This window comes from Belonocnema kinseyi, chromosome 3, assembly GCF_010883055.1.
Source record: "Belonocnema kinseyi isolate 2016_QV_RU_SX_M_011 chromosome 3, B_treatae_v1, whole genome shotgun sequence".
NCBI classification, from domain to species: domain Eukaryota; kingdom Metazoa; phylum Arthropoda; class Insecta; order Hymenoptera; family Cynipidae; genus Belonocnema; species Belonocnema kinseyi.
The window spans coordinates 154,390,391-154,412,681 of record NC_046659.1 but is presented as its reverse complement, the minus strand read 5'-3'; the positions used below and the strand labels follow the sequence as shown (position 1 = coordinate 154,412,681).

At 26.8% G+C, this 22,291-nt stretch overlaps 1 protein-coding gene across 2 annotated transcripts in view; it reads right to left on the bottom strand.

The window, feature by feature from the left end:
- LOC117168787 (microtubule-associated protein futsch) overlaps positions 1-22,291 on the bottom strand; it is a 37,998-nt gene that overhangs the window by 14,256 nt on the left and 1,451 nt on the right. Inside the window, exons 2-5 of one of the 2 annotated variants that reach the window (XM_033354588.1) lie at positions 8,741-11,589; positions 957-1,262; positions 639-792; positions 364-537 (exon numbers count right to left, since the gene is read on the bottom strand). In XM_033354588.1, coding sequence (XP_033210479.1) covers positions 364-537; positions 639-792; positions 957-1,262; positions 8,741-11,589 — 3,483 coding nt within the window. The remainder of the gene's footprint in view (positions 1-363; positions 538-638; positions 793-956; positions 1,263-8,740; positions 11,590-22,291) is intronic. The other variant, XM_033354589.1, reaches the window with a different exon arrangement.

The window sequence follows — 22,291 nt, the reverse complement described above, 5'->3', positions numbered from 1 at the left end:
GTCAATTGAAATTTTAAGATTTATCGTTTATGTTACATAATATGCTCTTAACTGCAAACGATAATCACTAATTGAATTTCTTATTTTCTAAAGACATATTTTCATTACTTATTAAACTCTATGATATAATAATTTCAAATCGATTCAAATTTTCGTTTCAATAAAAAGAATGCTAAACCAGACTCATATAACCTTCAACATTCAGTTTTTCAAGATAAAAAAAATATATAAGCCAATAAAATCTCTAACAAGTACTTATTTTTTTTCAAAAACCAAAATTTTCCCACTTAAATTTTTGTCCTTTTCCGGAAAACATACAGACTGTATCATAATTTATGAAATAAAATAAAATCGATTACTCACTTTGCTATAACAATCTCGGAAAGAATCTCGTGGAACTTTTTCTGGGGTTCTCCATTTACATTCACGTCACCTTCAATGGGAATAATCTTGATAACGGAATTATCAGATCCGTTGTCATGAAGAAACACTTCCCCATAAACGCCTTCTCCAATTTTTCGACAGTGTTGTAAAAATCTACATTTAACAATAAAAAAAAAAACAGAAAATTTCGTCCTGTAAATCAAGTCTGAAGGTGAGAAAAACCACGAAATGGACCTTGACAATAAATTACTGACTTTTCTGAGTAGCATTCATCGAAGGGCAAATAATCATCCTGACGACATCTTTCCAAAACAACGTCTTTGGCAGTTACGAGGGGTGGCGTGTCGGTGGTTTTTATGACTGATTCCTCAAACTGAATATTACTGTGAAGCAGAGTCTCTTGGGATTCTGCCAAATAAAGAAATCATTTCAATAGTCTAATTAGCATTCCCTGTTGCGGTAGCAGCAACCTTTCTTCTTGAAATGACTCATGTTTCATGCTTCACGACACAATTATTTTCACAGTATCTTTGTTTTCACAATGACGCGAATATTTCGGAATTTTTTCTTACCTACAAACTTACGGTCCTCTTCCAAACTCGAAAAACACGGAGGAACCGTTTTAATGGGTTGATTTGACGAAATTCCGTAAGCTTCTAAAAACTGAGTGTCTTCAACACCGTCTAATTTTTTGACGTCAGGTACAACACGAATGGAGATCCGCTTCACGAATCGGTTAGGACTGATGGATCCGAAAGTGCTCAGTCTGTCGACTCGTGATTCGTATTCGGAATTTCCATTCAGCGACAGTGCGCCGCCACCACATTTCTGTGGCGTTCTCGGATCATCCTGTTGCTTCACGCAACTTTGTAGGATTCCTGACATTCAAATTTTGAATCACAATTAACATTTTTTAAGAGATCAATCATTTTTTAGGTTAAACCTACCCATTTACAATTTAATTTCTTCAACAAACTAATATAATTTAAGCAATTTCCTTTTTTTCTCTTTTCTTCATTTTCATGCAAACTGTTTTTTTTTTGTGTTAAATTGAGATAAAAATTAGGTGTAAATAGTTGTAAAAATAGTTACTGATAAAAAAGAAATCTATAAAATATTTTTTAATAAAGTGTTCGCGACAAAAATTTGGAATTTCGTTTGTTTTTAAATCTTTTATATAATTTTGTTTCAGATTTTAAAATTGCATTCAGGAAATTGAAGCTTTTGAAAAGATAACGTATCTTTTTTAAAACTCAATTACTTTCGAAATTCGACATTTTTGTTTACTTTTTCCAAAAAAGAAAGCTAGTAAACTTGTCTTTTTAAAAATTGCATAATCTTTCAGAAAGTATTACGCTTATATTTAGTTTCGTTAAGGTATTATCAGGAAGAACACATACAAAGAGCTATAGATACGAAGAACACACACAAGGCAATTTTCAAAATACTCCTCCAAATAAAAACGTGTGAAAGTTTCCAAATTAGGGGCCGTTCACTAACTATCAGGGGCGTAGTCAAGGCCTGGCGGGGCCTGGCTCCGCCAGGTTGCTGTTTTTATTGGCCTGGCGGCGCTAAGACATTTTCTTGTCACACGGGCAATTTTTCTAGTAATGGGCGATCCATATATTGCATTTTCAACAAAATAGTGGCATTTTTAACTAAAAACTTTCTAGTCAAAGAAGCGAGTTTTCCAAAGAACAGTTGAATTTAGAAAAAAAAATATTTTTTTCAAGAAGAAGGATGACTTTTATACCGTATAAGGGTGTCTAGCGAATCTTAGGAACAAAATTAAATTTTTTGTGAACATGAGTCGTCTTTGTGAAATCTTTAGGAATATTTTAAAATCTTTTTAATGTTTTTCAAATCATTGAAATCTTTGTGAAATCTTTTTGAAGTATTACAAACCTTAGTGAAAGCTTGAAATTTCGGTGAAATCTGTGAGAAGTCTTTTGGAATTTTTCAAAGCTTTTGCAAACTCTTTAAAATTCTTGAAATCTTTGTAAGATATTTCTTTAATCTTTGTTTGCGAAATCTTTCGCGTTTGTTTAAAATCATTGAAGTCTTTCGAAATCTTCTTAACCGTGTTGAAACCTTTTGAAATCGCTTAAAATCTTTGAAATGTTTTGAAATTCTTGAAATCCTTATGAATTCTTTAAAGAAATTGTGAAATCTTCTATAAGTCTTTTGCATTCGTTTGAAATCACTGGAATATTTGAAATATTTGTGAAATCGTTATGAAATTGGTTGTAATTGTTTAAAATCGCTGGAATATTTGAAATCTTTGTTAAACCTTTGAAATCTGTTGTACTGTATCCTTTTTGAAAACTTTGAAGTCCTTGAATGCTTTGAAATCTACGAAAACTTTGTGACATTTTTTAAAATCTTTGAAATATTTTAAAAATGTTTCTTTAATCTTTATTCATGAAATCTTTTCTCTTCGTTTGAAATTATTAAAATCTTTTCACATCTTCTCAAATTTGTTAAAACCTTTTGATATCATTAAAAATCTTTTAAATGTTTTGAAATCTTTGAAATCTGGTGTACTGTGCCCTTGTTGGAATCTTTGAAATTCTTGAAATGTTTTGAAATCCTTAAGAATTCTTTAAAATATTTGAGAAATCTTTTGTAATCGTTTGTAATCTTGTCAAACATTTTTAAATCGTTTAAAATCTTTTATATGTTTTGAAAGTTTTAAAATCTTTGTGCAATGTTCGAAATCTTAGCGAAATGTTCGTAATATTTGAAATCTTTGTGAATTCGGTGGAATTATTTAAATTATTACAAATCTTAGTAAAATCTTTTGATATCTCCTAAAAAATTTTGAAATAGTTTAAAATCATTTAGAAGCTTTGAAATCTTAGAAATGTGGTTTAATATACCATTGTTAAATTTTTAAACTCTTTTGTAAGTTTTAAAATCTTTGTGAAATATTCGAAATCTATGGGTAATTTTTGTGAAAACTTTTTAATCTAGTGTACACGCTTTTTTTGAATGTTTGAAATCCTTGAAATCTTTGTGAAACGTTTATAAAATCTTTCTTGAATCTTTTGTTTGGAAAATCTTTTTATATTCTTTGAAGTCTTTGAATTATTTGAAATATTTTGAAATCTTCTAAAATATTTTAAAACCTCTTGAAATCGTTTCAAATTTTTCAAATCTTTGAAATCCTTTAAATTTTTAAAGTTTTAAAATGTTTGTAAAAATGCAGTGAAATCTTGATTTAAATCTGGCGTACTCAAAAACCGAGTGGTCAACCCCTAGAAAAATCAGTTGTAAGGCGATGGCTTATTCTAATTCTGAAACTGAATAACATCGAAATTTTAAACTAATAATTTTCATAATTTCTAAGTTGAACACCTCAACAAAAAGTGCCTTGAAATATCTTTATTTATTCTGTAATAAACAAAAGATAAATTATATCTTGACGAATTAAAAAATTTTTAGCAGCAAGATTTTTCTAAACGAGATGTTTTTTTTCATAATAGGCTAAAAAATTTAAATTACTCTTCGCATTTCGATAAAATTACTGTTTTAAAAGAAAGAAAAAAAAAAGAATAATTAAAATTCAAGGTTTCCGTGAAAAAATCAAGGAGATTTCCAGGTTTTCAAGGTTTAAAAAAAATTCAAGGAGAGTCCCAAGTTTTCAAGGTTTTCAAGGTCACTAGACAACCTGCATATATAATATGAATTTTTAATCGAGAAGGGTGAATTTTTAACACTATACAATCGAGCATCTCAATAGGGCGCTTTCTCCTCAACTGCGCTCGAACCTTACCCCCACTTTAAAGGCTCCGCGTTCATGGAGGGACTATTCGAAGTATTGCCTTTCAATAGAATAGAGCACTCACGATGAAAATAAATCTGCCTATGCATTCTACTTATATGTACATTCATATTGCACATCTTAGCAAATATGTATTGAGAAATAATTATATTCTGCGATTATAAATTCATACATAAATTAAGACGAATGGATAAAATCTGTTATACAAGTATTTGTACGAAATGAGAAAATTATACTTTTCGTTGGATGAAATACATATTAGTACATACATACTTTGATAATCAGATTCATCATTGTAATCCGAGATATTTTTTGATTGGACAAACTTAAAGCATATGCGTTTTTTTCTTTTCTGTTAATCAGGAAATCTTAAGAAATGAATCATTCAGCCGTGCAATTGTTTTAATGAAAATATACATACCAGAATAATTCGTTTACAAATGATTTAAAAATTAGCGTGGAATGTATTTCACATCAAACGGTCAATCTGTGTCCCGCATACTACATAATGTGTATTCGGGTGGTCCAAAAACCGCTTTTCGAGCAAAAGGCAAGCCCCCCCCCCCCCCTCCAAGTATCCATTTCCGGAGAAAGAAAGTCCGTAATTTTTTTCGAAATTCAAATATTAAGGGATTGAAGAGTATTTACGAAATAAAAACATACTAATAACTTTTATTTTTAAACAATTTTTAGTTTTTTAAACCCCTGTAACTTATTTAAACAAATATTTTCCCCGGAAAATGTGAAAAAATTGTATTTTTTTAATGAAATGTAAAATTTATTCATTGTTTGCAGTATTACATTTTTTCAAAAACATTATGAATTATTTAAATAATTAATTATTGTTTATTTTCAAAATATATAAAAATTGAGCCAGAGATGTCCACTTTTTTCTCAATTTGGTTAACTATGCTACTTGTTTTTGGATAATTACATAATTGTCATACATTTCCTCTAATGAATTACAAATTTCTATTTGTTTCAAAATTGTTACTTGCTCAAGCAGCTTTCGTTTGAAAACTTAAATAAATAGTATAAAATGGAATACATACAATTATTTTTCTGAATGTATAGTGTATGATTTATAAATAAATATAATTTATTTAAACAAAATTTGTTTTTAAAAAATATTTTAAAAATCGTATTTTATGAATTAAGAATAATATTAAATGATTTTAAGTACTAAATTCTGCTAAATGCTTCAAATCATTGTTTATACAATTTATTATTGTTTTTTTTTAATTTCCTTCAAATTCAAAATAGATAGAAGAATAAAAATTGTTTAAACTATGACGTGACGTTTTTAACAGAATTTTTAACTACTCTTCCGAATCATTCAATATTATGTTCAATTAATAAAATACGATTTTAAAATATTTGAGAAAAAGTAATTCTTCAAAAAAATTATATTTGTTCAAACGATTAAAAAATGTTTAATATATTATTTCTATACAGTATATAGTTAGAAAAATAATTGTATGTATTTCATTTTATATTATTTTTTTAAAGTTATCGAGAAAAAAATGATTGAGCCAATACAAATAATTTTTAAGCTCCGAATTTTAATATAATCTCAAGAGTAATTCACATTATGGTATACCACAATCTGTCCCTTTCTAGTTCTGCGATGATCTCGAAAACTTGATATACAAACCCTAGTTTTTATAAACTTTTTTTACTTATAGCTTTAAATAGATTAAGGGGATTAGGTTTCAAAGCAGCTTTAAGCTGTTTCTCGCCCTTTGTGTTCTCACGTTATATCTGATCGTCATGCATATATCCTTTTTTTTACGAACTCAATAAAGATTCATTATTATTATTTAAACAAATGGAAATTTGTTAATCATTAATTAATGTTAATCATTAAATAATTAGTAATTATTCAAGAAAAAGTAGTATAGGATACCAATTTGAGAAAAAAGGGTACACCTCTCAAATAGTTCCTTAGTTTAATTGTTAATTTTCATTAATCATAAAAGTTATAAGTATAATTGTATTTTGTAGAAATTTCTCTTCAATCCTTAAAAAAATTGGCACGTTTCGATCAAACTACGAAGTATGAGCTCAATATTTCGAAAATTCAAAATTTCATCGTGTTAATCAAATAAAAATGGAAACTTTTTTGGGACAGGCTAGCCCTCTTGAGTAAAAAAAATGTTGCAATGTATTTTTGGACCATCCTAATGTATATAACATGCACTGTGCCATATATATACCATATGAAGCAAAGAGTGCCTTATTCTAACCAAATAGTTGAATTTTCAGCATAAAAAGAAGTATTTTCAATGAAAAATGGTTGAATTTTTAAACAAAATAAATAGATTAAAATTTAATCAAAGAATTTTAATTTTTGAGATAAAAGACAAATTTTTTAAAAGAAAGTTGAATTTTCAAGTAAAGAAAAAAATTTATATATAAATATTTGTGTGTGTGTGTATTTTCAACCAAGTAGTTCAATTTCCTACTGAATTGTTGCATTTTTAAAAAAACAGTAGAATTTTTCTTCACAATACAGCTATTTTTTTTAAAAAAGTCCTCTTTTTTGGTCAGAAATTCAGCAACTTGGTTGAAAGTTGAACTCATTTTTTTTGTAGATTCATCCCCTCTTCTGTGTTAAAAATTATCTTTTAAGTTGAAAATTTCTTTTAGAATCATCATTTTAGTTCAAAATTCATCTCTTGTTAAAAATGTAAATATTTTGTTGAAAATACGTTCTTTTATTGGTTGAGAAATAATTGTTTAAAATAAATATAATTATTTTGTAGAAAATTAATCTTCTTTGTTGAAAATTTCACTATACTTTGTTGAAGATTAAACTATTTTATTAAAAATTCAGGTTTTGTATTGAAGCTTCATTAATTCAGTTAAAAATTCATCTTTTCATGAAAATTTATCATTTTAGTTGAAAATTCGTGCCATATTGTACTCAATACGATGCTTAATTAATTTTCAATTGTTCAAAACAAACGATTATTCAAACATTAAAAAAATGTTTTTTTTACCACCGAACAATTTTTTAGCGTAAAGTATACTTCTTAACAAAAAATTTCATAACTCTTTTGTTGAATCTCGATGAACCGTTCGCGAGTAATCGATTTTTGAAAAAAAATGATCAAGAACTTTGATTGTTAATAACTTAGAAAAAAAAATTTGTTTGCAAAAATATTTTAGGGAAGTTATTTTGATATTCAATAGAACTATCGATTGAAAAGTGGCACACTTGAGATATTTTGACCCTAATGTCAACAACAATAAGTACACTTGGACAATAATCAATTATAATTCAATTAGAGTAAACTGAGATAATCTGAAAAATCCTCGGAAAATTTTGAGATCCCTAAAACCTGAAATAGTAAATAAATCCGTAATCTAATAAGAAATTTTTTATTTGCTCTGCAACTAGAGATAAAGTTGAAATCACTTTTGCTAAATTGGCCAAAATTATTAAAATAATAAAAATTTGAATTTTGCTACGATGAGAAGTAAATTCCCGTTTTCTCTTTAAAAAAAAGGGGATAGACAAGAAGAGGTGAAAGAGTGTGATATCTATAAACTATGTGGGATTTTCGATTCCCTGGGACAGGATTTACGTGCATAAGGCGCTAATTTAAATTTAAGGGCATGTGATACCTACAGTTTCCCCGGATTTTTTTCCACAAAAATGAAAATTTTTAAAAGCTGAATTGGGAGATGCTACAAAATATCATAACGGACGTCCCCGGACTCTTTTTTGAGGGATAATAACAAAAAAATGTATTGTGCTAATTAAAAATTTTATGCATATGTATTATTTTGAGGTTTTTCATCTCTGCCTTTCCGATAATCTAAAAATTATTAATGAAATAAACTTTTTTGATTGCCTGCAAAAAGAGTTAGTTTCAGGAGATTAGTTACTATGTTTATTTGCAAGTCCAAAGTTTTCGGCCAAAAATATTGTGTAGTTTGGAAGTAACGCACAGGAGAATTGTAACATACGTAACCTCCAAATGTACACATGTTGTTAGCAATATCAAAAAATTTTTTGAAAAAAAAAAACACAAATAAAAGTGTGCGGGGACGTCCGTTAGCATGTTCGCTATCATTTCCTGAATTTTTAAGACAAAATATTGATTATTCTTGAAAAAAAGCCGTCGGAACTTAAAACTGGTAAAATCGATACTAATTCCTAAGCGCAATGCAAATTAATCAGATTTTGCTAAATTAAAACTTTCTTGAATTAAACCAAAAAAAAAGTGTGTGGGGACGTCCGTTAGCATGGTCGCTATCATGTCCCAAATTTTTAAGACAAAATATTGATTATTAAAGAAAAAAAGCCGTCGGAACCTAAAACTGGTAAAATCGACAATTTTCTAAGTATCACATGCCCTTAAATGATCTTCGGAATAGTCGAAAGAAAATTAGTTCATTCTGATAACACCTTAAGTTTACGTGCGAAAAAAAAGGAGGAAATGGGGTGCACAGGAATTCAACTGCATGACCTGAAAGCGAGATTAATTTTCTCTAAACTTAGAAAATCATTCCACCAAGCTAAGAGCAAACTACTTAGATTATAATTGATAATGTTCTCATCACCTTTACTTTGCATATCGAGGATAGAAATGACACTGTTCCTCCATTTTTTTCCTTTCCCAACAGAGAGTCTATCCATATCATCTCTGGAGTGAATATTATTTAAAATCGACAATGATCTCGCCCAAGACTTGCCAGGTTTCAAGAACAAATGTTGTTCCGGTACATCTTCATCCTTACCATTATTCAAAGAAGCATTATTCGTCACAGAAACGGTATGTTCCAGAATTGGATCAACCTCAACTTTTTCCACCAGGGGACAAATCTCAGCTTCATTTTCACTACATCTTCTGCTTACGTTTTCGGTAATTGCCGTCAGTTGCATTCCCCAATTCTTATACCTCTTCCTCTGATGAGTTATTCTAATCGGATCTTTCAGTCGATTCAAAGAGCCAATCGACTCTCTGAAATTAATTTCACTAGTGATCACAGCCTCGTTTTCAGCAATTTCTTCTTCTTTCTCCTCGGAAATTTCTTCTTCGTTTCCCTCAAGAATTTCCTCAGCATTTTCTTCAACAGTCTTTTCACTTTCTTCTTTTATTTCGCCCTTTTCATCTTCCAAGAGGATACTTGCACTTCGCACGGAAGGTTGGGAAACTTCTAATTTGTAAGAAGATTCGCTAGTCGAATCAGCCAATTCTAATTTGCTACCAAGTTTAGTCTCAGAATCACAGGTGATACTTACTTCAGATATAGATTCTTGAGAGAAAGAATCTTTGTTTGTTGACTCTTCACTGAGCAAATTTTGTCTAGAGTTTTGACTAAATGAATCTGGATCAAAAGATTCAATGAGAGAATCTTTAATAGATTCCTTGGTAAAAGATTCTGAGTTGATAGATTCCTTGCTGAAAGACTCCTGACCAAAAGAATCCTTACCCAGAGAAATAAAATTCTCGTCACAAATTTTCGGCTCCTCTTCAAAATTGAGACACTTTCTTGGACTTGGCCCACCTGACAATCTCTTCTCGAACGCCAGCGATCGAATGTGTTTGCCTTTTTCACTTTCCAGAATGAAACTTTTGTCCGTGTCTTCATAAGAGAGAGAATTAACGATACTCGCGGGAATCGCAGTCATGGGTGAAAGTTTCCTCATAGTTGGACTCTCAAAGCCCTTGAAATCACTTTGATTTAATATCGACGACGAGTCCATCGCAAATACATCCTTTAAAGGCGACATTTTTGTAAGGGATGGCATCATCGGCGAAAGTTCTAAACTCTTTTCATCAATTTTTAATGGACTTTTTTTCTCTCGCGTGTATTGGATTTCAGAAATCATCGTGTCGTCAAAGAGCGAGGCGGATTTTTCATATTCTGGAATCAAATTTAAATTCCTCTCGGCGACAAAATCAAATGGCTTCGTAATCGGCTCGAAATCTTTACTGACTGATAGTGGTACAGTCGCTGACAAGTCTTCATCAGTTTTGTTTGCAGGTACAGGAGTTTGTAATTCTTCTCTAAATTTGATACATTGAGAATCACTCAAGCTAACAGTCGTCCAGTCGATTGCGGAATAATCGGAACTAGCATTCAAAATTTCAGAATTAAACTCGAAAGGTGTGGGAGGAGGATTACTGTGATGATTATTATTATTATTATTATTGGAATTGATATCTTCCAATTGTAGACGAGGTTCGCTAACTTTTCTCGATGTGACGACGGTGGATTCAATTTCAGACGGTGGGGTTCGAAAAGATTCAGACACAGCTGCAATGTTGCTTATCTCCATTGCTATAGGTGAAAATCCTTCCAATATGAGATTATCATTCTTCCTTCTCACGAAGGGAGTGCTACTATATAAGGTTCCCGGAAAGGAATTTCTCGGGGGGTTTATGCGAGTTAATTTAACGACGCAGTCCTTAAGGGGCAGACTTTCGCTTAATTGGGATTTCATATCAAATATTCCTTCCAGCAATGATTTTCTTGAACTAGTTTCTTTGATGGAAATATTATTTGTAAGAACAATTTCATTCTCTACTACTTTTTCCAGTTCTGTTTCGTCTTTACTTTTTCTTTCGAGAACTTTACTAATCAAGGCCTTGACTTTCCTTTTAGATTTTATGTCGAGGCGAGGAATTTTAACTGAACAAGGTTTTAAGTTGAACAAACCTTTTTTTTTCCTGATCATCGAATCGCATCGTTTTACTACAACAGAGCACTCTTTTAGACTCTTATGGAACACTATTTTCGAACTTATCACAGAATCAGTCTTGCTGGAATAAAAATCTTTTTGAGTAGAAACACTTTCTTCAGAGTGAAAACTTGACTTGGGTGAGAATTCGTTACTTCTTTTATCAAGTTTCTCCGTGTTTGAAATGTAATTTTCAACATTCTCAATATTATCAGGCTCATTGTCATCGGCAATATTAGGCAAAGATTTGATAATCTCGGGGGATTGAGTGAATGAGAAATCTGCTAAATTACTGGGAATCCTGGGTTCGTCCTCGGAACTAGATTCTAAAATACTATTTCTTTTATCCAAAACCAAATCAGTTGGACTGTCTTCTGAAGAACTGCTGATTCTTCTTCTTTTTCTCTTGGTTGGTGGTTTTAAATTTTCCTCATCAGTCTTTTTTCTACTAGGTTTGGTGGAGGTTTTCACCTTATCACCGTCGTCAACTGCAGCTTTCTCTTTTACTAATTTGGATGACTTTATTGTCTTTGTCTTGGATTTAACAGGCTTTGAGCCTGACTTTTTTAACCTTGGCTTCTTTTTCGGGGTTGGCAGTTTCAAATCTTCTTCGGATTCCGAAGTCAAGATTTTCGGCCTAGCAGGAGTTTGGATGTAACTCCCTTCTGAACTCGAGTTGATGTAGGAGAGTCCCAGATTCGGTGGTTGTTTTGGCGGCTGATTTCTAAATAAACATTGTTTTTTGTCAAATTTGCCAGTAAGTTATCGTGTACAAGGTCTTTTTCATGTATAGAAACTGACTTTGTAAACGAATTTTTTAAAGGAACACAAAAGTATTTTCCAAGGTAACTACTGAAATTCTGAAGAAAAAAAATCCCTGACAACTCCATACAAAATTTTTCTTAATGCGGAGCCATTGGAATAGTAAGCACCTATAGCATTTTTAAACGATTTGGGCTCTACATCCCTTCAAAACATTAAATAATGCTTAAATAATTAAAAAATAATCGGAAATCAGTACACAACAATGACCAAATATCTGAATTTTATAAATACACATACAATATACACATATACACATATACAAAATTAGGAAACGATGTTCTTTAACTTATGAAAGTAACATTATTAGGGTGGCCGCAAAAGTTTATTTTCAAAAATCTCTAAGTTTTTCTTGGCTAACTTTTCATTTTTCCTGCCCATTAATATTCAAAGATCAAAATTCTTATCTGGCAACATTTTTAATACAGAATCTTTTGTGAATGGTATAATCCAAATTCAGATGAACAACATTTTAATTAATTATTCCCAAGTCTACCTTAGTCTAATTAACTTGAAAAAGTAACATATTAAAACCGAAAAAGTGAACAAATGTTACTAATTTTTAAATCGGAAATAATTGAATTCTATTAGAATTTTCTTAAAAACTTTTAAAATACTCTCAAATCTTTTAAATTCTTTGAATCATCTTCAAATGATTAAAATCTATTCGAAATTCATTAAACTATCATAAAATCTTCGAAATCCTTTGGAATATCTTCAAACGATTTAAATTGATTCAAACTTCATTAAAATCTTTTAAAAGATCCTAAAATCTTTCAAATCCTTTGGAATTTCTTTAAATTATTGAAACTTATTAAAAATTTCTTGGAATCTTTAAAAATATTTAAAATTCCTTTAAATACCTTGAAATGATTCAAATAGATAAAAAATCATTTAAATCTTTTAAAATATTTCAGATCCCTTGAAATATTTTGAAAGTTTTTAAAGCTCTTAAAATTCCTTGGAAGTTTTAAGAATATCCTGAAATATTTTTAACCTTTTTAAATTCGTATAAAGTTTTTAAACCTCTTGAAATTTTTTCGAATTTTAAAAAATACCCTAAAATATTAAAACTCATTTGGAATTCCTTAAAAATATTAAAATTCCTTAAAATCTTATAAAATACTCTAAAATCTTAATATACTTTTTAATGCCTTCAAATTATTGATAGCCTTTTGAAATATCTTTGGAATCTTTTGAAATACCTTCTTTTGAAAGTTTTCTATCTCTTAAAATTACTTGGAAGTTTTTAAAATATCATAAAATATTTAAAACCTATGAAATATCTTCCAATGATTGAAATTATTACAATAAAATATTTAAAATCCTTGAGAATCCCTTCAAATTATTAAAATATATTAAAAATTTATTGAAATCTTTTAAAATATCATAAAATATTCAAAATCATTTGAAATCATTTTGAAAATTTCTTAAAATTTTTTAAAATACCGTCAAATATTTAAAATATTTTGGACTCCCTTCAAATTTTTGAAATCTATCAAAAAAACTCCTTAAATCTTATGAAATACAATAAAATATTTAAAATCCTTGAGGATCCCTTCAAATTATTGAAATATGTTCAAAATTTCTTGGAATATTGTAAATTATCCTTAAATATTTTAAATCTCAGGGTGGCCGTTTCAATCAAAGAAAAATAATTCTGGTCATTTCCCGGTTTTTTCTCGGTTCGCTAACATTTTTCATGGCCAATGAAATTTAAAAAATCAAACTATATTCTAAACATTTTTCCGTATAAAGCAATAAACAATAAACAACAAATTAAAGCATTCAAAGTGGAGCCCTTAAATTCCAAACTTTTAAAATTGAAGTTTAAAAGTTTTCTATTTAAAAATTTGGGTATTCAAATGCTCAAAAATTTACACGTACCAGATGAAAGGTACTAACACTTTTCAATTAAACAATCTTAAATGAAATTCAAATAAACTGCAAAATTTAGACCTTTTATAAATTATAGATCTCAAAGATTCAAATTAAGTTCCAAAAATATAAATCCACGTTAACATTTTGAATAGTCTAAATTAAAGAATCAAGCAATGAACTTTAAAAATGTTCAAAATTACATTATTTTTAATAATTTTAAGCTAGACATATTAAAAATTGAAAAATATTTTTTTAACTTGAAATAATTTCTAGAACTTGAAATAATTTGAAATACTTACAGCCGAATTTAAAATAAATTTAGATTTTTGCAGATTTCAAACAAAATTTTTAAAATTTTTTAAAGAATTTTTAAAGACTACAAAAAATAAAAATTTTCTTATGATTCTTAGGAAAATTGAAAATGACTTTTCCCTTGAAAAATTATTGTAACAGAAAGTTGAAGAAGATTATAAGAGATTAAAAAAATGATCAAAGAAGAACATGGAAGATTTGAAGGATTTTATTTAATTTTCTGGATTTTCAAAAATTTTAGGAAAATTTCGATTAATTTAAAAATATATTCAGAAGTTCTGAAAAAAATGTTAACACACATCGTTTAAATTACTTGAAATAATTTCAAGTTTTTAATTAATTTTAAATCTTTTAAAAACTTTTACGTATCTCTTAAAATTACTAAAAAAAATTCTAAAAATAATATGTTTAATTGTTATTTATGCGTCAAAATTTAACAATTTCACTTATAAATTAAACAGTTTTTAAATAGAAGAATTAAAATTGTAACGCTAAAAGATTAAAAGTTCTTCGAAAATCTATAAAGATTCAAAGCTTTCTATGTAAAACAATTCAGTTTCAAATTGTTTTCTTTTAAATATTTGATTTCAATTTCCTCGTGAATTTAATTTTTAAGTTGAAAATAGTAAAACGCACATTTACATTTTTCAATAGCTGAAAAAATTATTAGAAATAATATATTTGTAAATTAATTTTTTAAATTTAATATAAAAAATTATATAAAAGAATACCTGAAACTCTGAATTAAAAGTAGATTATTAATAAATCATGAAAATTTGTAATTAAAAATAAAATTATCGGAATAAATGATATATTAATTTCAATCCTTATCAAGACTTTCGGATTGAAACAGTTACAATCTGGAAATTCTCAAATTTTGAACAGATCTAGAATTGTTTGGTCAAATCAATTATTGTCCTGATTTCTATACTTAGAGTACAGATCCATTTCAAAAATAATTTATTTATTCATATTTACAGTTGATAAAATAAAACTGTTTTTTATCAAAAATTTTCAACTTCAAATGCTTTTAATTGTTTAAATCTTCAAAAATGCACTTTAATTATTTAAAAAACTGTTAAAATCGAACTTGGACAGATTTTTCTTCTGAAAAATTCGTAAAATTCCCGGTTTACCCGTCCGACGGCCACCTTGTTTTTTATTTAAAAAATCTTCGATTTTAAAAACTTGTAATTTTTTAACCTTTAAAACTGCATTTTAAAATTATTTAAATTCATATATGTTTTTAAAAATTAAAAATCTAAAATGGAACATTTTTAAAGTGCAAGATTTTCAAATAAGCATTCTAAATTAAATGATATAATAATTTATCAAAATCACAACTGAAATGAGTTATTTAAAGAAACGGATGAAATCAAAGTTGGACAACATTTTTTGAATAAAAATTTTGTAGAATTCCCGGTCAAAAAATGAATTCTACTAAATAAAATTAATGTGGACACTCTATTGAATTCAATTAAAATGTTCATAAAAAAGATGAATTTTCAACTAAAAAAAAAAAAAAAAAACAAAAAAAAGAATAGTTAAATTTTCAGTTAAAAAAATTAATTTCCAACCAATAAAATAATGTTTGTAACAAAACAGTTCAAATATCAGTTAAGGTTTATGACTTTTTAAATAAAATAATGACTTTTTAACTGGAGTAGTTTAAATTTAAACCCAAAACCATGAATTTTAAACTATAATGAATAATTTTTAACTGGAATAGACAAATTTGCAACCAAAAACATGAATTTTCAACCAAGAATATTAAGTTTCGACCAAAAAAGATGAAATGTTAACAAAATCATTAATTTTCAAGAAAAGATAAATTTTCAACTAAAATGATGGAATAAATATCTGGATTAGTTAAATTGTAAGTTAAAAGCAAAGTAATTTTTCACCAAAAATCAAAATGATGAATCTTCTATGAAAATTAAATTTTCACAAAAATAATTTAACTTTATAACTAAAAAAGTTTCGATTTTAAATTAAAAACAGTTGAATTCAACCAAAAAATACGAATTTTCCACAAGAGTTGATTTTTCAAGTAAGAAAGACTCTTTAGTCAATAAAGAAAAAAAATGTCAACCAAAATGTTGAATTTTCAAGCAAATACATAAATTTTCTACTATAGAGTACAGATCCATTTTAAAAATTATTTATTTATTTATATTTACATTTGATAAAATAAAACTGTTTTTTTATCAAAAAATTTCAACTTCAAATGCTTTTAATTTTTAATTGTTTAAATCCGCAAAATTGCACTTTAATTATTTTAAAAACTGTTAAAATCGAACTTGGGCATATTTTTCTTCTGAAAATTCGTAAAAACCTTATATTTTTTTAAACTTTTAAACTGCATTTTAAAATTCTTTAAATTAAAATATATGTCAAAAAAACAATTTCACTGCCATTTCCCGGGTTTCCCCGGTCCCATAAAAATCCCCGTCATTTTCCGGTCTAGCGGCCACCCTGTACACTATACTCTGTTCCCCGAAAGAAGGCCCGACATAGGCGAATAGAATTGTCGTTTCTTGGTCCAGGAGGGTCCTTACCCTTTTTTTTACATGTAGTTTTGCATTTCTCTTCTCATTGGTCCCTTAGTCCCAGTTTAATGTTTATTACTTTTTGTGGTTTTCTTTCTCGAATTGTTTGAAGGAATTTTTCCAGACCTTAACCAGTTGAATCTTTCACTCGCTCTTTTTATAATGAAGAAGTTAAAAATGAATAATTGTACAATCAGCGACTTGAAATCAATCTAGAAAAAGAGTTTTTCAGCCAAAACATCTCCAGAAACCTCGCGTTCTTGAAAAAATTTCACAACACGCTACGCAAAGAAAAACAAAATAGGTCGTTCTGTAGGCATAATGCCTTCTCTCGAGGAACAGAGTATAAAATCTTTAAAATCTTTAGGAATCACTTCAAAATATTGAAATCTATTAAAAATTCCTTTGAATCTTTTCAAATACCCTAAAATATTTTAAATACTTCGGAATTACTTCAAATTATTTAAAACTATTCAAAATTTCTTGGAATCTTTTAAAGTATCCTAAAATATTTCACATCCTATGAAATCTTTTTAAATCCTTTAAAAGATATTAACGCTCTTCAAAATTCCTTGAAAGCTTTAAAAATAACTAATATCTTTAAAATCCTAAGGAATCACTTCGAATTATTAAAATGTATAAGAAACTTATAGAAACTTTTTAAAGCTCTTGAAAATACCTTAGAAGTTTTAAAAATACACTAAAATATTTACAATCCATTGAAATACCTTTAAAGGATTGAAATCTATTAAAAATTTTTTGCAATATTTTAAAATATCCTAAAATATTTAAAATCTTTTTTAAGCCCTTCAAACTTTTTACAGCTCTTGAAAATACCATGGGATATTAAAAAATACCATAAAATATTTAAAATCATTTGAAATCCCTCCAGATTATTGAAATCTATTTTTTTAAATTTTGGAATCTTGTAAAATATCTTAAAATATATCAAAAAAATTCAAGGTAATTCAGAAATAGGTATAGACCTGAATTCAATAATGTTTATATACGGGTTAATTTATATTTGTTGATTTTATTGTTAAAAAGTGATTTGAAAAAAAGGTGACTGAAAGTGACTTTGTACCAACCCAGATTATTTTTAAAGAAATTCTCTGACTTTTGCCTTTTCTTTGAAATCCTTGAATTTTTTAAACAAACTCAAGCACGCTCGAACAACGTAAGTTTTTATGTAAATATACAAATAATAATCATCACATATAAGGCCCAAATAAAAATTAATTTCTATATTTAAATCTTTAAGACCAAATTATAATATTCTTTAGATTTAATTATTTCTAACGTAAGCTACATTTATGTAATTTAAAATTGCTTATTATAATCTTAGCTCACGGTATGGATTAAATATTTAATTTTAAATAGTGTTAAAATAAAACTAAAATAAAAAAGCAGTACAAAAACATCCTAAGTAAAACTCTTCGATCTGTTTTTTATTTCAATAGAGATGTGCATTTCTTTAGAAAATAATCAAATCAAAGCAAAAATTGAGAGTAAAAATCTAAAAATTACTTGGCATGTTCCAGGAGGCGATCAAAAGTCCTATCATAAGGATCTTCAAGTGAGTCGGCGACAAATTCCTTTTTCTTTGTATCCTTCCTTTGAACTGATTCAAAACATGTTAGGGCATTTAAAAAAATGCCAAGTAATTTTTTATTGACTTCAGTAGTTTAATTAGGTTTTTAAGGATTTCAAATATTTTAAGAAATTTTAAAAGGTTCTAACTAATGTATAATTTATTTTAATATTTTAAAGGGATTTCAAAGTATTTAAAATATTTTAGGGCATTTTGCTATTGTCAACATCAGCAATTTAATTGGGTTTCAAAGGATTTTAACTATTTAGGGAATTTTGAAAGATTAAAACTAATGCCCAATTCGTTTTAATAGTTTAAAGCGATTTCAATGGATTCAAAATATTTTTTAGTATTTAAAAAAATTCCCAGGAATTTGTTATTGACTTTAGTCATTTAATTGGGTTTCAAAAGATTTAAAATATTTTAGGGAATTTGTCATTGATTTAAATAATTTAAAGGGATTTTCAAGGGTTTGAAATATTTTAGGGTATTTTAAAAGATTCCAAGGAATTTTCATTTGACTTTTCAGTCATTTAATAAATTTAAAAGAATTTGAAATATTTGAGAATCTATTTAAAAAATTTCTAAGATTCATTTATCTAAAAAATTGTTAAGGAATTTCAAAAGATTTGAAATAGTTTCAGGAATTTAAAAAAATTCAACAAAAAATGTAGTTGATTTAAATAATTTAAAGGGATTTCAAAGGGTTTAAAATATATAATATATCCTTAAATATTTGAAATCCTTTGCAATATTTTTAAAACATTTAAAATTCTTTAAAGATCTTCAGAATTCCTTGGAGTCTTTCAAAATACCAATAAATATTTCAAATCTTTTGAAATTTATATCCATTTGAATACCTCCAAATTATTGAAATTGATTGAAAATTCTTTGAAGTTTTTAGAAATATTAAAAATGCTTTGGAATCCCTTGAAATATATTAAAAATTCATTAGAGTCTTTTAAAATACACAAAAATGTTTTAAAAGTCCTTTAGAATCCCTTGAAATTATTGAAATCGCTTGAAAAATCCTTAGAATCTTATATAATACCCACAAATCATTACAATTCTTCGGAAGACATCTCAAATATTTCAAATCTTTTAAAATATTTCTTAAATCTTTTCAAATGATTTTAATATATTGCAAATTTCTTAGAATATTTTTAAAGTCCCTTAACATTTGATAAAATACCCTATAATAATTAAAATTCTTCGAAAAACTTACAAATGATTGAAATCTATTCAAAAAATTTTGAAATCTTTTAAAATATCCTAAAATCCTTTAGAATATCTTCAAAACTATTGTTAAACTTTTGAAATATCCTCGGAATTTTTGAAATACCTTAAAATGTTTCAAATTCTTTGAAATCTATTGAAAGTTTTTAAAATTTCCTAAAATATTGTAAATAATTTAGAATCTCTTCAATTTATTGAAATTTCAGGGTGGCCGTTTTAATCGACGAAATAAATTCCTGGTCATTTCCCGTTTTTTCCCGATTCGAAAACATTTTTCACGGTCAATGAAATTTAAAAAATGGAACACTATGGCTAAACAAATTTCCACTTAAGGTAATAAAAACTGAGCTGCAAATGAAAGTACTCAAAGTGGAACTGTTAAATTTCGACCTTTCAAAATTCGAATTTAAACATTTTTAATTAAAAAATTGTGTATTAAAATGCTCAATAATTTACGCGTATAAAATTGAAGGTACGAACATTTTTCAATATAAAAAATATAAATCCACGTTACCATTTTCAATGCTCTAAATTAAAAAATCAATCTATGAACTTTAAAATTTTTAACTGAACACTTCCTAAATTAGAAATTCAATTATTTTCTTTTTAAATAGTTTAAACATCCTTGGAAAGCTTCACAATTTTATTTCAAAATCTTGACAAATCTAGAAGTTAATTTAAATTTATTTTAAATTTAAAATGATTTTGGAATTTTTTTCAGATCTTCTAAATATTTGTCAAAATTATATGAATTTTTTCTAGAATTTTCAGAAAACCTGCAAATTTTAGAAAATTTATTTACAATTAGGATGTAGAAATAACAATTGAACATTTATTATTTGCAGGCGAAATTTGAGTAATTTTAAGAGATGTTTAGAGTTTTTGAAAAGATTTAAACTTAATGAAAAACTTGAAATGATAGCCTAATATAAAACAAAATGTAGATTTTCGCAGATTTTGAACAAAAAAATTAGATTCTTTTCAAGAATTTTGAAAGGCTTCAAAAGAATAAAAAAACTTTTTTAAGATTCCTAAGAAAATTAAAAACGATTTTTTATTTATTTAAATTATCTTAAGAGAATATTTAAAATTTTTTCAAATCTTTTCTACAAATGTTCATTTGTAAATTATACATCAAAATTAAAAAATTTCACTTACAAATTAAGCATTTTTCGAAACTTTAACTATTCCAGGTTTTCTATGACAAAAAATTCAGTTAAAGATTCTTTACTTTTAAATATTTGGTTTCAATTTACTTGTCATAAATAAAAATTCAAATGTTGTTAAATATTCATTGATTAATATTTCTTTTTAAATAAAATTTTCAAATTGAATGGGTTAAAAATGGAATATTTGAGACTAAAACAATATTTTAAACTTAATAAAATCCTTTAATTAGGAATATATTATTATGAAGTTATTTTGAAGTTGAAAATATTTGATAAATTTTCAGTTAGACGTGCAAATTTGTTTAATGACTAAGACTTTCAAATTGAAACCGTTAAAATTTTAACGTTAAAATCAGAAAATTCTTAAATTTTAAACTGGTTTAAAATCGTTTCGTCAAATCGTTCTTGTTCACGTTTTATTAATTAAAGTACAGATAAAAAATTTATTAAATAAAAATGTTTTTATAAAAAATTTTCAACATCAAAGGCTTTTATTTTTTGTTTGTTCAAGACTTTAAGAAAGCATTTAAAAATTCTTCAAATTAAAAATATAAACTTAGAAATAAAAATTTCAAATTGAAAATTTTTCAAGTAAAAAAAATTTGAATTACGCATTGTAAGCAAAATAATAGCATAATTAAAAAACATAAAAATTCAACTAATTATTAAAAAACTGTTGAAATCGAAAGTGAACAGATTTTTCTTCTACAAATTTGTAAAATTCCCGGTAAAAAAATTCACAGTCACTTCCCGTTTTCAAAAAATTCTCGGCCATTTTCCGGTTCCCCGGTCCAGCGACCACCTTGTTTAATCAATTAAACATTCCTTAAAGTCTAATAAAATACCCTAAAATATGTCAAATCCTGCGAAAGTTTAAACTATTGAAATTTATTCAGAATTCCTTGGAATCTTTCAAAATACCAACAAACATTTCAAATCTTTTGAAATTTATATCCACTCGAATACCTTCAAATAATGAAATCTACTTAAAATTCTTTAGAATCTTTTAAAATACCCTAAAATATTTTTAAATTCCTTTGAAATCCCATGAAATTATTGAAATCGCTTGAAAAATCCTTAGAATCTTATAAAATACCCACAAATCATTGAAATCCTTTGGAATACCTCTCAAATATTTCAAATATTTAAAAATATTTTTAAATCCTTTCAAATGATTGCAATATATTGCAAATTCCTTGGAATATTTTTAAATTCCCTTAAATATCTTAAAAGTCCTTTGGAATTCCTTCTAATTATTAAAATGGCTCAGAAACTGCCTTAAAATCTCATAAAATACCCAAAAATCTCTAAACTCATTTGGAAAATCTTCAAATTATTTATAAACTTTTTTAAAATCGTGGAAATTTTTTTGAAATACTTTAAAATATTTCAATTTCTTTAAAATCTATTGGAAGGTTTGAAAATTTTTAATAATATTTTTAATAATTTAGAATCTCTTCAATTTATTGAAATCTATTAAAAATACCTTAATTTTTTTAAATACCCTAAAATCATTAAAATCCTTTGGAAATACATTCAAATTATTTCAATCTATTTAAAAATCCTTTAAATCTTTTAAAATATCCTAAAATCATTAAAATCCTTGGTAATATTTTTAAATTATTGAAATTTATTGAAAATTTCTTGGCATCCTTTAAATATCCTAAAATATTAAAAATCCTTTCGAATATCTTCAAAATTATTGACAAACTTTGGAAATATCTTGTGAATTTTTTAAATACCTTCAAATATTTCAAATTCCTTGAAATCGATTGAAAGTTTAAAAAATATTTTTAATTATTTGGAATCCCTTCATTTGATTGAAATCAATGAAAAATTCCTTGAATTTAAAAAAAATACCCTACA